We start from the raw sequence: 17848 nt of genomic DNA, 5'->3' as shown, positions 1-17848 counted from the left end.
CCCTCATGGTAACACCGTGCTACAAGTAACACTCACAGGAAGCTGGAATTATCTAAACAGCAAACTAAGGCTAAGGTAATAAAATCAGCATAATCTCACCTAGGCTCTCCAGAAATTGTTTGTGGTGTGCCTGTGGGTGTATGCTTTACAATAGCCCCAGTTTCTTGGGAAGCCCGCTAGGACGGCACCAGGCCATAATGGCCTTTTCCCTCCTTCCACTTTTACCAGGGGCTGCCTCTGGAGCACCCGGACTGCAGTAAATATGGAGTCCACAGAGAGGGCACAGCAAAGCTGCTGTGCAGTGCTCCCAGGCTGCCTGGGACCTGGGCCAGAGGATAAGCATTGCGTTAGAGCTCAAGGGGTAGGGAGGAGGCTGCAGTTGGACCCCAGATGAGGACAGGAGACAGCACACTCAGTCAGATATCACTTTTGAATCAGGTGAGTAAGGCATCAGTGACAGGAAAGAGGCAAAGGGGACCGACCAGAGGACAGACTAAGCTCATGGTGTTGGGGGGCATGCTGTAGCCAGAGCACAGGTTTCACCTTGCGGGGCAGTGGGAGATGAGGCACAGCTAGGCTAGGACACTTCAGCTTTATCCTGAAGACGGCATGTCTGGAAGGGCTGCAGGAATGTGGCAGGGATGTGGCCACAGGCTGAAGAAAGCATATGGAGGGTGGATGGGGGCACTCAAGACCACAGGCTGGAGGGCTTATAAACTCCAGTGAGGTCACTCGAGTGCACAGCTGCTGTGACATTTTCTAGCATATGCACTTGTGGATCCCCAGCTTTTAAAAGGAGATTAAGTAAATTTAAGGTTCTAGTATTGTAAGTTATAACTTTCACTCACTAGCATAGGTAGCCAACCAGCATATCAATGTCTCATTTCTTTGGGCCTTTTGTTTCCTTCCTTCAGTTCCCATTAGCTTTTCATACTGGTGCCTCTTCTGCCCTGTAAGATACTGGGTTCTGTCCATGAGGAGCCAGTGAGCACGTATGCTGAGTGATCCACACTCTCCTGAGACCTGACCCTAACTAATGCTATAGTTAGTTCTAAGCAAGTGAAGGCCAACAGTCCTGGCTGCATAGGTTCTTGGTTCTAATGATCTCCTGCAGAGAGGTCCAGAGACTCAAGATCTGCACAGTCTCTTAGAATATGCTAGGGAATACAGGGAAGAAAACACAAGGAAGAAAAGAAGTGGGTATGTATTAAGTGTCTGTTACATACTGGAGGCCTGCTACATGCTAAGCACCTGCTGCATACTGAGGGCCTGCTACATGATGAACGCCTACTATGCACTGATCATTGGGGTGTTGTTGTTGTTGCTGTTGTTTTGAGACAAGGTCTCTCTACATAGCTGTGGCTGTCTTGGAATGTACTCTGTAGAGCAGGCTGGCCTTGAATTCACAGAGATCCACCACCTGCCTCTGCCTTGGAGTGCTGGGCTTACAGGCCAGTGCTACCACACCTGAGTTTTGTGCTGAGCATTTTATTCCGATTAGCATGTTGAGATTTCACCAAGTTATGAAAAGAGGGGCCCTGTGGTATTTGACAGAAATACCAAAGCAAGGAAAGGCCACTCTGCTTCCCCAGGAGCAGAGCTGGCAGATGCCAGCACCGAGGGAGTGTCAGAGCCAGGTCTATTTAAAATCCCAGGGTCAATCAAGCAGAAGCAGGCTGACCAGAGCAATGTAGAGATGGGAAGGCAGAGGGTGCAGGGTTCCTGAAAGCTGCCATGGGTACAGGGTGACTGCAGTATCATTTTCTTGTATAAGGGGTGCAGTGAGATACCCATTTCACAGATTCATTAAGAGGTTTTTGGTTTCTGAAAACCCCTGTGGAAGATTGGTGGACTCTAACTGCCCTCACCGTGACCTCAGGTGGTTTAACCCTGCCTGCTGTCAGTTGGCCCATACAACAGGGTAAACTCTAAATTACTAAAGGTTTGGTCTATTAGGCAGTTACCATCTCATTATCACTGGACAAAAGGAGAATTTTAAAAGTTAAAATCTTTATTCCTTGAGGTGTTATCCTCTAAAAGAAAATGTGAATATAGTTGATTTTAAAATAAAAATATCCTAACTACAGGTGGAGTTCAGCTTAACATTCACAAAGCCCTGGGCTCTAGGTTCAAAACGGCCATCAGTTAAGGACTTCTTTCTCAACTCTCATACACTGTACTTACATTACTCCACCTGATTTTACAACTTCCTAATACTTGTACAACTTGATGTATGGCTCAAATTGCATACTGCATATCTGCTTACTTAAAAAAATTTTTTTTTGCAATACTCTTACTCATTCAGAAGAGTTTGGTTGAGGGCCTCAGACAGGTACTCCTTCTCCACAGACACTGACTGATCAAAGGGCTCTGCTTAACAGTCTGACATGCTACAAAATGGCATTTCTGACCGAATTTTGTGTGGAGGGAAGTCAGACAAGGAAAGACCATACATGGCTCGCCTGTGAGGATGCTCTGCAGTGAGAGAGGGACCACTAAGGACTGAGACTGTAGGATGCTGACAGGAAGATGACATTGAACAGAAAAACAGACAATAAGAGATCTTAGGTGTGTTTGGTTGGGTAATGGTGATGGGTGGGGGAGGGGGAGTAGAGTCTGGAGGAAAGTAGGCAAGCTTAGTTAGAGCAATGGTTTATGGGAAGACTAGTAGAGGATAAGCAGGAAGGTACTTCTAGAAGGTACTAGAAGGAAGACCCCCTAGGCTTTGCTCATTAGAGGGCCAAGTGACCTGAGCAGTCTGAGGATGACTCTTCTACAGCTGATGGAAGCAAGAAGATTGCCCAAGAGCAAGGCAAGCTTCAGTGGGGGTGCTAGGAAGTTGAACGTGAATGCACGGCATATCCAGGGGGAGAGCAGATCTCTTCATCTAACTAACAGGATCAAGGAGTCCAAACCACCAAGCTGTGAGAGAGCAAGGGTGAGCTGGCTAGAGAGCGAGGAGGAGTTGAGCTGAAACATTGGGGGTAGGAGAGGACAGAGAAGGAAACATTCTAGAACATACCGTGAAGGGCTAAGGAAGTCTAAGCTTCAAGTCGATAGTGGTCTATTATAACATGAACTTCAAACTTTTTAAACTGCCTAGCAAAATGATACCCACAGACTCTGACCTTTGTCCTTTGACCTTGGAAGAAATCACTGTAGTGTTTGAGCAAGGAGACCAGCACAGTGTCGTCATCGTACTTGAATAAGAAGTAGGGCAGGGCCGTGACGCCTTCAGCTCGACACAGATCATCATAGGCATGCTCCAGGGCCTGGATCTGAAAACAGGGAAGGGGAAGGTGCCCTCTGGGAAATGCAGCTCCGAGCTAAAGACCAGACCTGATCGCAGAACTCCTCAAGTGCCCACTGGCATCACCTCGTAACACTTCTATAACATTTTCCCTGTGCTATGCCTTCACACAAAGGGGTACTTTACGGGATAAAATATTGGCTGTCTAAGCGGTCAATCACACAGAGGTAACCAAGCACTCTTCTGTAGTAACATGGCCCATCCACGGAGGAAATTCATCATCATCTTTTACAGTTCATTATGACATAACTCACATGCCCTACAATTTACCCACTTGGGGGCAGAATCTATGATGTCTTGAAATTTTTTCATTATTTATTTTTGTTTTATGTGTATGAGTGTTTTGCCTTTATGTGTGTATACCAGGTGCCTGCAGTGCCCATGGAGGCCTGAAGAGAGCATCGGATCCCCTGAAACTGGAGTTAGAGCTGGGGTAGGTCCTTAGCAAGAACCAGTGCTTTCAACTACTGAGCCATCTTTCCAGCCCAAGAACTATCTTTTTTTTTTTCTTTTGATATCATGTTTACAAGGTTGTGTTCTCCTGAGATGATTTGAGAATTTTAATCCTCTTTAAACATGAATGTTCAATCTCCAGATAGAATGTATTACCTCATGTTAGGTTTCATCTTAAAAAATCCTTTGCAAAAAATAAGTTTTAAATCTTGTTTTAAAAAAAGGTTTATTTATTTTTCTTTTGTGTATATGAGTATGTTTGTACATGTAAGTCTGTGTATTATATGTATAGAGTGTACCAACTGGCCAGAAGAGGGCACTGGATCTCCTGGAGCTGGAGTTACATATAGCTGGTTGCCACTGTGTGGATGCTGGGATAGGAACCTGGGGCCATGGCCAGAGCAGTAAGCACTCTTAACTGCTGAGTCCTTTCCCCATCCCCATCTGCCTTTAAATCTCTGCAGGCATCAGTTCTGCATCTTACTGACTGACAGACCTCTGGAACTCATATCATCTTGACCCTCAAACAAGGTTTTAAAAACAATCAGAATTCTCCAGCTATGTCTGCATTCTGCCAGCCTGATTCTAATTTTTCTTGGGACTAATCTCTTAAGGCCTCCTTGAAGGAAGGACTAGACCTGCGCGTCTGTTCCAGAGAAGAGGTTCTGTCATTTGGTCTGAGGGGAGGGGAGGGCCTGTGATTGTTCCCCAGACTCTCTGTAAAGGCTGTGGCTTTGTCTTCCTCAGACTGAAAATGAAAAACACACTTTGGTAAATTCTCAGTCTTTCAAAAGTTCTTGTGATTCTTCCCTGTGGGCTTAGCATTTCCCCAAATTCCATGGGCCACCTGGAGGATGGTGGCTCCCCCTCTTCACAAGGACCTTATCAGCACTTGGTAAACAATGTTCCAGAGCCATCTGGACAGCTCGCTCCCCAGGGATCTTTTCTCCATCCAGACTGCCCTGGCTCATCTTCAGGATGAGTCACATACCCACTCTCACAGCCAGACCCTGCTTTATCTGCATTTGTTTGACTTGCCATACCTGTTTTGGTGAAAGCCTTTGATCTAAGCTCACAGGTCCCCGGATTAGAGGGATGCTCTCAGGAAGACAGAGGGCGGGGCAGCAAAACCAGTAGTAGAAGTGGTACTTCTTTAGGTCCTAGGGGAAAAAAAAAAAAAAAAATCAGAGTGAAATATATAACACTGATCCCATGAATTAAAGCAACACACATCTGTTAATGTAATATATTACACCAGGAGCAGTGGTACACACCTGCAATCCCAACACCCTAGAGGAGGGAGGACATCCTTAGCTACAGAGCAAGTTAGAGGTCAGCCTGGGTTACATAAAATCCAGCTTCAAAAACCACCACAAGAAAAGCAGATGCATCAAAAAGCTGATATGTCCTGGTCGTCTCCATCAGACACTGAGAGCAAGTTCACAATTTCTGCCAGCTTACAGAAGGAACCACCCAGCAGGCTTCCCATGAAGACCCCACCCAAAAACACAGCTGTGCTCTTCAGTCCTGAGAAAGGGGTGCCAGCCAGTCTCCTCTACCCACCAGAGGGAACCCTTCCACCAAAGGCTTGGCATTCAACATGGCTCAGACTTTGCTTTTTTTTTTTTTTTTTTTTTCAGATTTCAGACTATTTGCATATATACCCAGAAATAACTTGTGAATGGGACCTAAGCCTAAACAGGAAATTCATTTGTGTGATATACATACCCCATCTCCATGACCTGCATGAAATTTTATATAGTATTTTTTGTGCAGCAGCATTTTAAGTGTGGAATTTTCTCTTCTGCTGCCATGTCAATATTCACTCCTGATCTGGGAACATTTCTGACTTTCAGATAAGAATATTTCCCTGTTTGGTGCTGCTTTCCAAAATGTCTTCCTGGTCAAGTATAAATCAGCAACTATTAAATGCCTACTGTGTACATGACAAAACAGGACACACTCAACAATACAATGACTAAGCCTCAGTCCTAGCTATCGGCCGCTGGCCTTCCACACAGCAGGGACAGTGAGTCTGTGACTGTGACTGTCAGTCTGAGTTAAAGGAGGCTCCAAGTACTGAGCTACTATGACATCACGCAGGGAACAGCTGGCCTCCCACATGCAGGGAAAGTTTCTGACCTGCATTCTCAACTGACCTCCCACTCAGTCCAAGGGCTCTGGCCTCAATTCCCATTGCATTAGGACCTGACTCTCTCATAGGACCTGAGCTCTGTGGGTCCCGGACAGCCTCTTTACTGTCTATGATGAGGGCTCCGATGCAGTCCTTTAGCTAAGGAATCACTTGTATTGAGTCTTGCTAAGTATGAGAACTACAGAGCTGTCATGTGAAATTGACTTAGATTTTGTTTTTGCTTTTGCATATGGATGAGTGTGCTATATATGCAAATATGTGTATATGCTCTCATGCCCGTTGGCACATGTGTGTATATACAAGGGTGCAAGATGTGCACATGTGTAGAGGCTTGAGGTTGGCATCAAGTGTCTTTCTTTTTTTTTACCTTAAATACTATAGCAGGGTAGCAGGCAGGATCTCTAGCTGGGGAGGCAACCGGACCAGCCAGCTTCTTGGCCCTCCACACCCTGGGATTGTAGGTGGCTTTTACGTGGTTCTGGGGATCTGAACTCGGGTCCTCATGCTTGCACTGAGGATTTAACCACTGATCCATCCCCCAGCTCCCAGAGGCCTCTTTTATCAAAACATAATTCAAAATACATAAATGTGTCATATTTACACATGATTATGTGTGTGTGGGGGTTGTTTGTTTGACATGGCCGAACCCCTGACAATTCTTGAACATTTTTATTATTCCAAGAAGAAACCCTGTCCCTAAGAGCAGAATGGCCCATTTCCTCACCCCTCCATGACCTTTGGACACACCAAGCCATTCTCTGTGTACGTGCATTGTTCCAGAGTTTTTACAGAAAGGGAATCACTGGCTGGCTTTTAAAATATAAATATGCATGGGACGAAGTTCTAGATGAGAGCCTAATAATTACAGCCTCCACAGTGCCCAGCTCAGCCCCTAACTGATGAACTAAAGAAAGAGAATCCCTTTCTACAATGGCAATGTCAATTGACGTTAATGACAGGCCTGACCCTGTGAGGCCTGAGAACCACAGAAAGGAAAGCTGAAGGCCTTCGAGCCTGCTTTCCCCTGTGTGTAAGTGACTTGTCACAGCTGATCTTCAGCAAAAGGTTAAGTCATTCCAGATGGGGACACAACCCGCCAGCTTATCGGCGTCTCCAGAAGCAGGCGCTTTGAGTTCTTAGAGCTGTGCTTTTTTTTTCATAACACAAAGGATTTTGAAAAAAATTAAACAAAAGCCTTTCGTTTCTGAAGTCTTTAAAGGACCTTTTATGTTTTTTATATGGCCTGGCTAAGGATGCTTTGCAAAAAGGGACAGCAAGGCAGATAACCACTGACTCCAAGAAACTGCTTAAACGTGTAATGAGAACTGATGTTATTTTCTCATTAAGCCGAAATTATCAATTAGGATTCTTTGTGTGAAAAATGGATTAATGTTTTAATTAACAAGAACTCTTAGTATAAAAAGGCACTAGTGTTTAAGAAACAAACTCTGACACCTTTAGCAATATTTAAGTCTGTCCCACCAAGGAACTCATAAGCAGACGAATGATTGGTATCCAAGCTGCACCTGGTAACCTGACGGAGCCCCAGAGTATCCTTCGCCCCCACCCTAACTCACTGGAAAACGTGCCTCTACAGGTAATGACCGGCAGGGTCCCTGAGGTTTACACCCCACCAGCCTCACCTATGCCTGGAAGGAGACACAGAGGACATTTGGAGAAACAAGACGCAGTTAAAAGTAACCAATGGGGTGCCTTTCTCCTAATGTGTATGTTTAAGTCTACATGAAAACATTTTCTTAACATACCCAACTTTACTCAGTAAATAAATAGATCAAATGTGTGGAAGGAGATTGATCTCCAGGGCCTATGAGGCTGTGGCAAGGTAACATACTTACCACACAGGGAGGGAGGGACCTTACTATGCCTAGAGGCACACGCACAGCCAGTAGGAGCAAGTGTCAATCTGGCCACTGTGGAACATGGAAGTGATGCTCTCACTAGGGGACAGGAATCTGATCCTGAATGTTAGCAAAAGTCTATAGACTATCCGCTTGACAGACACAGCAGTGTTTTACAGACATCCTCATACACAGATGCCTTTCTCAGCTCCGGGGTAGTGTGTGAATACACAGGGAAGGCAGGCTTTGGGTTTTTAACTAGTTGGCAGGGATTTCACCCCCATTTCAAGGCTGTACTGAACTTCTGTATAAGTCAAGTCTCATGTACTGAAGTGTTCTTTCTCTCTTGGCTAACCATTGTGTGCATGCCACAGACGGGCGGTGTAGCAGCCTCTGCCCAGAGGCCTTTCCTCTCTGCAGTGTGCAGTTCTGCTTCTCAGAGTTCACATCTGGACTGTCTTCAAGGGCAGATATGTTAAAATCTTGGTCCCCAGGCTGTAGCTGAGAGCCAGTTGACCTTTAGGAGGTAGGGATGGGATTTAGGGGAATGGAGGTTAATAGGATGAAATTAACCCACTAAGGTCATGCCTTTAAAGGGGACACCGGCCACCCAGCCCCTTCCTGGCTCTCTTTGCTTCCCGGGCACCGTGAAGTGAACAGCTCCTGGTCCATGCTCCCATTGTGATATTCTCTACAACCACAGGACCAAACACAATAAAGCCAAGTGGCCTTGGACCAACGCCTCTGAAACCACAGCCACCTTCTTGTAAGTGTTGTCATTGTGGTGGCAGGGAGAGTGACATGCTGGGCCTTGAAAGCATGCTGGGTACTTGCTTATTTTTTCCTTTGCTTGTTTTTGAGACAGAATGTCACTATGTAGCTGGCCTGAAATTCACTACATATACAAGGCTGGTGTCATGAGTGCTGGGATCACACCTGGCTGCAGGATCTTACATTATCTGACAACAATGAAGCCTCTCTTCCCTTAGTCTGCTTTGTCCTATGCTGAATGGCAGGAGTTGTTGGGTCACCATGTTTGAGAAGTTATACGGTGGCTGTAAGGCGACCAAGAGGCACAGATTGGTCCTACACTACTCATAGGTGCCGGCATGATCTGCACTAGGCAGAAAGCTGCTCTTTAGCACACATTCCCAGGGATCAGCTTAGAGACAGGAGAGCCCCTCCTGCAGACCTGTGGGACTGAGCCAGGGTTGTTCAGTTTCCAGTCATTTACTTACCGCGAAGGTCAGGAGCAGAAACTTGTTGAGGAGCATGGGGTTTTCGAGAGCAGCACCTGACTTTATGGCTTCCCAGATCTGCCAGAAGGAAGAAAGGTGTTAGGTTGGGCTGCTGCTTTCTCTGTCCAGCCGCTGAGCTTCTCAGCACAGCTTCTTCCCCTCAAGCCTGCCACTGCTCTCAGATGCTGAAGTGGCTCATTACCTCTCCCTGCTACTTCACACTGCCTCTCCACCAGCCTTGCTCCATCATTATCAGTCAGTGAGAGTACCTGGCACCTTCTCTCAGGAGCCCTCAGCACAGGGGAGGCAAGTAGACACTCACACCTTTGAGATGCCCATCTGAAGAGATTTTTCTATTGTCTGCTGGGTGCCAAGCATGTCATGGCTACAGAAATAAAAGTACAGGTTCAGCTCCATGCAGAACTCCTGTCACAGAAGCACAGAGTTCCCGAGAGGACACCCGACCTGTCAAGAATTGGGAACTAGGGGGGAGGAAGAGGGCTCTGAAATGAGTAATTTGAACTAAATACACAGTGTGGCTTTCTTGCCTCCTTTCTCCCCTGCCCTTTTGCCCTGACTAGTCTGGAATGCTCCAAACAGGCTGGCCTCAAACTTAACAGATTCTCTGTGTGTGCCTGAGTGCCGGGACCAAAGGAGGGCATCACTGCACTCATCTATCCCTACAGCATCACACATCCTACAGCACCACACCCATCCCTACAGCATCACACCCATTCTTACAGTGCCACACCCATCTCTACAGCATCACACTCATCTCTACAGCATCACACCCATTCCTATAGCAAGAGTTTCTCAAAACTCTATTTGGAACCTCTCACCTTGAGAGATAAGGCAAGGAGCATGGCCTCTATAGACATGAGGCTAGCCCTATGTCTGTAGGTAAAACCTGGGCTGTCATCAGCTGGTCATAAGAGTCTCATAGCTCAGTTGCTAAACTGCAAGTTGCTATGAAGGCCACAGCAAATACTAGCAACAAGAACATGCCCCACAAGCAGGTGTGAGAGGAAAATAAGCAGACATCACCGCTCTGGAGGCACTGGACCACGGAAGAGTGAACCCCACTTTTGATGAGCTGTCTGGGGTAGGGTGGGGGCCCCAGGAGAAGTCTGAGCCTGGTCAAGGTCAGGCTTTGTTCTTTCATGAAGTGAGATGTAATTCACTATGCGTGGGGTGATCACTGGGACCCACACAGAGAAGAATCGCCTCTCATGCTTCTCTGCCATGCTGGTGTGGTTACTGTTAGTGGGGCTTGCAGAAGGTCCTTTACTAAACTGACTCATAGAATACAAATACAATGGGTGGATTTTCCCCTTGTTAAAAAGAAAAACAAAAACAAGAACCTCAAACTCACCAGTGCCTCTGTGTATCTCTTATAGGCTATCTCTGTGACACGCCCCTGTGCCTGAGTAGATACAGTGCGCTTGCCTGTACCCTGGAAGTACAAGGAAGCCAATGTGGCTGTGCAGCTAACCTCATTTGCTGACTGCTCCAGAAGGAGCTTCTTGTCTGCAGTCTTAAAAGCCTCAAGTGTGTTGGTGTTGTGCAGGGTTCCCATGGCCGGGCAGCAGCGGGCAGGCGTGGAGGCACTCCTAAAGGAGAGAGAAACACAGTTACCCAGCACGGCTGGGGCTCTCAACAAAGCACAGAGTTACAATAAACCTGATAGCACTGACTGGGCGAAAGGAGACCAGTGATTCACCGGTCCTTGCTCAAGCACAAGCAAGCAAGGTGCTGCCTGGAGACCTTGTGTCCTGAGCTCTCAGCTTCCCAATCTTCTTAAAGAAAGCTCATCTTTATTCTTGCCCATAATGAATCTGGGGAGAAACTGGCTGAACCAGGAACTGCAAAGGGCCTGAGTTCTAGCTAGTAACTCCCTCTTAAAGCTTATGAAAACCTCCTAGCATGATGGTTGGTTAGTTCATGTCAACTTGAAACAAGCTAGTCATCCAGAAAAAGAAATGTCTAATGTGGCATTTTCTCTTTGCTGATTAATGTAGGAGGGCCTAGCCCATGGGCAGTACCACCCTTGGGCTGGTGGTCCAAGAAAGCAAGCTGAGTGAGCCACGGAGAACAAGCTAGTAAGCAGCATCCTTCCATGGCTTCTGCTTCTGTTCCTGCCTCCAGGTCTCTGCCCTGTCTTCCCTTCACAATGGGACTACAACTGTAAGATTGTACAAACCCTTTCTCTCCCATGTTGCCTTCAGCCATGCAGTCTGTCACAGTAATAGAAAGCATACTAGGACATCCATATAAAATAAATAATTAAATCTAAACATTGTGTCTGTCACACAATCACAGACAGAGCAGAGTGTACAGTTCCCAGCCCCTGTGCTGGCTCCAGCCCACAAACTCTGGGCAGCAGCTCCTGTGTTCCTGCTAAATCATCTCAGCACATTTTCAAGAATGGCGACAAATAGCTGGGCGGTGGTGGCGCACACCTTTAATTCCAGCACTCGGAAGGCAGAGGCCAGCCTGGTCTACAAAGTGAGTTCCAGGACAGCCAGGGCTACACAGAGAAACCCTGTCTGGAAAAACCAACCAACCAAACAAACAAACAAAAAAGAATGGCGACAAATACTCTGAAAGACAAATAGCTTTCCAGGAGCCAGGAATACATCTTTCCCTGCTTGTCCCACCAGTTCCACACTGCACAGCTCTCTGCACATGGTTGCTATATCATCTTGGCCATGGATAAAATGCAGGATGCCCAGACTATTGTCAATCCAGGGTACTAGCTACATAGTTTATACCCACTACATTTCCCCAAAGCCTCCCAGCCCCAGGAATTGAAGGGATAAAAATTGAAGAAGATGGATTGACTCTAAACACAGGTGTAGACAGGGACACATCTGCTATCTGTAAGTGGCTGGCCTGAATTTTGGATAGTATTGATATTAGAGAAAAATATTCCTGTTGCTGGAGATGGCCTAGTTGTTAGGAATACTGGCTGCTCTTCAGAGAACCAGAATTTAGTTCCCAGCATCACTTACAACAATCTGCAACTCCAGTTGCAAGGGATCTATGCCCTCTTTTGAGCTCCAGGAGCATATGTGGTACACATATATACGTTCAGTCAGACAAAGCACACATCCATATAAAATAAATAATTAAATCTAAACATTTTTAAAAAGAAATATTTCTGCCATTAGTGCTTTATGTTGTTGCTATGAGGAACTTGCAGAGAAGGGCCCATTACTCATCACTCTGAGGAGAGCATATGTGTCAGAGACTCAGCGTCCTTTCATATCTTTCCATGTGAGGGCACAAAGGTGCTGCAGGGGGCCTGGAGGAAAGAGATCTCTATCTAGGACAGGTGAGGAGGGGCCATGTGTAAAGATGGCTCTGCTAAATGCCAGCTGTAAGCCTTAAATGTCAAGTCCTGGTTGGCTGTGGGGGAGTGTCAGTGGCCAGCGTCCTCCCTGGAGAGCCACAAGACATCACATCATAGGCTGCCTGCCATCATGCTTTTCTACTAAAAGAGCATTCCTCATCTAGGCCGAAGGAAGGCACTGAAGACAGTCTTGAGGCGAGAGAAATCACACAGGGCTAATTTGGGCCTGGAGAGGAGAGGAGGCAGAGCCTCCACTCACTAGGCTCCCGCATTAGACAGCTCTATGGAGTTAATGCGGAGGTGCAGGGAAGAAGGCTGGGACAAGGCACAGTGCAACAAGGGACTTTGTCCAACCTGTCCCAGTATCTCAGGTGTGCACAGGCTACCAGAGTCCTGCTCTGACAGACTGAAGCTACTTCCAAGAACACAAACATGCCAGGATGGCTACTGACAGCAGTGGGCAGAGAGAAGCTACTGACCACATGACTAGGCTCCCACTGGGAATGACCAGGATTCAGTTTGCTTTAGTAACCAAGTATATTGAATGGGGAAGGAAAGCTGTCAAGAGGAGGGCTGCAGAGAGGACTCAGCAGTTAAGAGCACTGACTGTTCTTACAGAGGATCCAATTTTGAGTCCCAGTATCCACATGGTAGCTCACAAACTTCTGTCACTCCAATTTCAGGGGCTCTGATGCCCTCTTCTGGCCTCCTTGGGCACTGTATGCATGTGGTATGTATACAGATAAGCTGACAACCATACACACACACACACACACACACACACACACACATATAAATACTAACATTGTTCTGCATTTATGTTGTGCTTTTAAAATCTGCAACTTGAGGGAGATAAAGAAATAAAGTACATTAGTATTTTGAGACAGTTAATAATAGGGGGTGGGGGTGGGGAGTGAGATGGCCCAGAGGTTAAAGGTACTTGCTGCCAGTACTAACCACCTATGTTCAACCATCATAACATGGTGCAAGCAGAGAGAACAGCCTCCTACAAGTTGTCCTTTGACCTCAATAAATGTGTGTGGTAAACGCATACCCACATGCTTGCACACATGCAATAATAAACAAAATGTAACTTGAAATATTTTTTAAAGGGCTAGAATGATGATTTAACAGTTTAAGAGTACCAGCTACTCTTGTAGAGGGCCCAGGTTTGATTCCCAGCACCCATGTAGCAGCTCATAGCCATCTGTAACTCTAGTTCCAGGAGACCTGATGTCCTCTTCTGGCTTTCATGGGTACTGCACACATGTGATGCAGACATACATTCAGGCAAACACTCATATATTAAAAATAAAAATAATTAATTAATTAATTAAAAATAAATAAATAAAAAGAGCAAATCTTTAGAACAAATAGGCTCTAAGAAAGACTCATAAACTATTCTACAGTGATGATCTGGAGAGCTGCTATCTGAGCACCAGTCAATCTCAACACTACCTGGCACATGGCAGGCTCTTAAGAAGGCTCATCTTTCCCCTAATAAACAACTGTAGTAGACAGCCTTCAGCTGCAGCACTTCATGGGAGCTTGCTTGGCTGCTCAGAGGCCAACCTGAAGAGGATGCTCACTCCTCGCCCAGAGTAAGCAGGGTCCTTTAGACTCTACACAAATCAATACTCACATGTCAAAAGCACTGAACTCCAACGTCAAGCGGGTGGGCAGGCCAGCAGAGTCACCTGTGTGGAAGCATTTTCACATCTCAGGGACAAGCCAGAGTGGCAATATCATGGCAAAAACATCTATAGCTAGTCATGTCTGTTTATTGGAAAGTTGAGCCCAAGGAGCCCTTGTGACCAATATAAAACAGATACCCTGGAAATGTCTACACACACACCCCACCCAGAAGCTAGCTGAGCAGTTTCTGCTGTTATGACTTGAGTTCTACCACTCCTCTTTCCCCCCAAAGACAGAAAAGAAAAATTTTAAAGTGACTTGGGGCAAAAGAAAGACTTGAGAAGGTAAAAGGCTATGTCTAGAAAAGACAAGCATGTCCCTTAGAGGAGACTTGTCTAGTGTTCAGGAGGCTCTGGGCTCATCCCCAGCACTCCACGAGCAATAACAACCCAATAAGGGTTGCTGACTCCACAGAGGACAGGCAGGAACATATAGATGGGGTGAGAAGGTGGGGACTGCCTACCATTGTAGTAATAGCCCTTGATGTCTTTGGGTGCCTCGTCCAGGCGGTACTCGTTCAACTTCTTCTGGGTCAGTTCGTGCCAGAAGCCAACATCCAGGGCACTATTAAAGGGGGCGAACTGCAGCTTTGACAGTCCAGGGTCCCCCATGGCCACTGTTCTTACTGGCCTACCAAAACAAACAGAAAAATAGAGCTTAATTGAAGTAAACCATTGGGGCTGGAGAAATGGCTCAGTGGCTAAGAGCACCTCACTCTTACAGAGGACTGGGTTTGGTTCCCAGAACCCACACAGTGCCTTACACCTACCTGTAGCTCCAGTACCAGGAGATTCAATGCTCTTGTCTGGCCTCCTTTGGCTCCTGCACGAATGCAATGCACATAAACTCACACATGTGCACACAAACATACTAAATAAACGGATGGATAGGTAGGTAGGTAGGTAGGTAGGTAGATAGGTAGGTAGGTAGGTAGATAGATAGATAGATAGATAGATAGATAGATAGATAGATAGATAGATAGATAGATAGTTAGATAGATAGGTTTGGTTTTTCTAAACAGCTAACCAAAGGCATAAGGTCTCTTAAGACACGGCCGATCTTTAAGACAGCAGTCACTCTCTGCTGACTGTTGGCACGCCCACTCCAAGGTTAAGATTCAATCACAGACCTCTAGAGCCGTTCTGACTCCTGACAATGGATTGCTGAACCTTTTAATTTTAATTGTCATCATCATTATTATTATTGTTATTGTTGTTTTCTTGAGACAGGGTCTCTATATATAGCCCTGTCTGTCCTGGAACTCACTATGTAGACCAAGATGGCCTTAAATTCAGAGATCCACCTGCCTCTGCCTCCACAGTGCTGGGAATAAAGGTGTACATCACCATGCTCATCTCTGCACCCTTAAAAAGCAGCTCACTCTCTCAGGGCCCCACTCTGTCACTGTGAGGCTGACACCAGAGAACCCTTAGAGAGGGGGACTCATGTTTGACTTACACTTCAATGTTTGGCTTATTTCACCTAAGACACAACTTTAAAAACATCCTGCAGAATTTGTCAAGTTCAGTCTCTTTGTAGGAGTAATTTTATAAACAAGCTTTCTGGCATTAACTTCTTTTGTGTTATGTTGCTGCTGAATGTGTGTCCAGGCTCTTTCCTGTTCAAGGCAAGCACTAGAGTCCCGAACTACACCCTCAGCTCCATTCCTTTCTCATTGGAGTCAGCTAGGGACTGACTCCTTGAAGACTGTCACAATCCTATGAATCCAAAATCAATAGTCTATTAGTCCGAACATGCCCGTCTGATCCTGGTGTGGTGATGCATTTGGAAGATGGAGGCAGGGGGATCAAGAGTTCAAGATCATCTTTGGCTACCTAGTGAATTCAAGGCCAATCTGGATAATATAAGTCAGTGTTAGAAGGGAAGGAGGGAAGAAAAAGAAAAGAAAGTCAAGAAGGGAGGGATGGAGGAAGAGCAAAGCTACCTAGAAGGTTAAGTGGAAGCCTGCCTGTTTGAGGCCGGTGCTGAGCACTCCAGCTGAGAGGGGTAACATGCACTGTGCATGAGCCTGAAGTCCTTTAAAATCCCACATTAGATCTCATTTTTCCCTCCCTACTGGATCTGTGCTAGTGTGGGGATTGTTGCCATCTCTTAAGTATATGGAAATTTTTGTATTCTGCATTATGTCTCATAATGCTCTTATTTCTCCACTCAAGTCATCAAGTGAATGTGGTCCTGTAAGTCACACCAGAACTGTGACACAAAACTGTGCACATCTGTGAACTACAAGCAACCCTGTCTGTGCACCCAAACAGTGACACACCTATGTGTATACCTGTGAACAATGTATGTGCAGCACAGGCTATGAACCACCCATTCATACCATGGTTGTGAACCACGCATGTACATCACAGCAATGTATGACCCATGTGCACCACACATGTGTACCTTACTGTCAGGTGCTCACATCCAGATGAGGAACACCTCATGGCAGGAAATCAGTGTGGAGTTGGCCTCACCACTGTGCTCTTGGGAATCTTCCAGAGGCCTGTATGCATCGCTTCTAGTTACCATCACACACTTAAAATCCTAATGCTGTCTGTGCCAATGGAAAAATGAAAATCAACTTAGCCACAATGTTGTTTGCCAAAGAGCTGCTTGTGCCTGTTCCTGGCTGTGTGTCTATTTAAAGAACCAATTGGTTCAGATTCATCTGCTTCACGTACTGCACGTGTGACCACCAATATGGCTTGCCCAATATGGCCCAGGATTATTTGGGTTGATTTGGTTATTAGCCGCTTACTTCACACGAGGCAGTGCATTTACACTGTTTCCTGGCTTCTGGCTGAAAGCATACTCCTGTCTAGTCTTTACTCTTAGCTATCCAGGCATACATTCACATTGGTTTCTACACCCCAGAGCAGATGACCCCGCTTTTAGACAGCCTCTGCATTTTCTAGAAGTAGAAAGAAATGCTATGCATTCTTAGAAATTGACTTTAATTTCTAGAATAGAAGCTATTCTAAAAGCTAGAAAATTAATTTTATGGCAAGAGCTAAATCTGAAATGTTTTATATAAGATCTGTTATGAAGGTTAGTTTATTTATTTATTTATTTATTTATTTATTTATTTATTTATTTATTTGGAGACAGGGTCTCACCATGTATCCTTGGCCTGGGATTCACTATGTAGACCAGGATGGCTTCATTCACACTCTTAGAGATCCACCTGCCTCTGCCTCCCAAGTGCTGGGATTAAAGTCCTGTGCCACCACCCTGTTGAAGTTGATTATTTTATATGGACACGGGACATTTAAATAGGAAAACCTTCCCCTACATGTAAAATGCCTGCAGTCCCATCCCTGGGGATGCTGAGGTGGGCATACCATGAGCTACACAGGGAGTTCCTGGATGTAGAAGCCTCTGAGCCCCCACTGCTTTCAGAGAAGCTTCTGGTTCTCTGAAAAAAGATGAACCACTCTCCTTTGGGGGATGTAGCTTTGGCAGGTTGCTTATGCCTCAGCGGGCGACCCCCACCCCCACCATGTGCACATGGTGGCACTAACTGGAATCAGGCAGTTACAAGAATGAAATGAGGACATAAAGCTAAAGGAGATGAGGTTGGGGACTCTAGGGGAAACTAGAGATGTAGTGGTGGCTAGATAGACCAACAGGCATTGCACAAATATGTGAAACAACCAAAAATAAAAAACACTATTAAGAAAAAGTAAAAGGGGCTGGTGAGATGGCTCAGTGGGTAAGAGCACCCGACTGCTCTTCCGAAGGTCCAGAGTTCAAATCCCAGCAACCACATGGTGGCTCACA

At 45.9% G+C, this 17848-nt stretch overlaps 1 protein-coding gene across 5 annotated transcripts in view; it reads right to left on the bottom strand.

Annotated features, from left to right (window-relative positions):
- Positions 1-17848, bottom strand: part of Atg7 (autophagy related 7) — a 199605-nt gene that overhangs the window by 160387 nt on the left and 21370 nt on the right. For 3 of the 5 annotated variants that reach the window (XM_021191671.1, XM_029535347.1, XM_029535348.1), the window contains 6 exons: positions 14526-14692; positions 14010-14064; positions 10508-10625; positions 9016-9093; positions 4807-4923; positions 3129-3278 (listed from right to left, as the gene is read on the bottom strand). In XM_021191671.1, the coding sequence (XP_021047330.1) occupies positions 3129-3278; positions 4807-4923; positions 9016-9093; positions 10508-10625; positions 14010-14064; positions 14526-14673 (666 nt within the window). In that variant the 5' untranslated portion in view covers positions 14674-14692. Of the gene's footprint in view, positions 1-3128; positions 3279-4806; positions 4924-9015; positions 9094-10507; positions 10626-14009; positions 14065-14525; positions 14693-14831; positions 14885-16471; positions 16623-17848 lie in introns of those variants that run through there. The other 2 variants (XM_029535350.1, XM_029535349.1) reach the window with 2 other exon arrangements.

Source organism: Mus pahari, chromosome 2 (assembly GCF_900095145.1).
Source record: "Mus pahari chromosome 2, PAHARI_EIJ_v1.1, whole genome shotgun sequence".
Taxonomy (NCBI): Eukaryota; Metazoa; Chordata; class Mammalia; order Rodentia; family Muridae; genus Mus; species Mus pahari.
The sequence above is the reverse complement of the archived record's forward strand: the minus strand, read 5'-3'. Positions and strand labels throughout refer to the sequence as shown.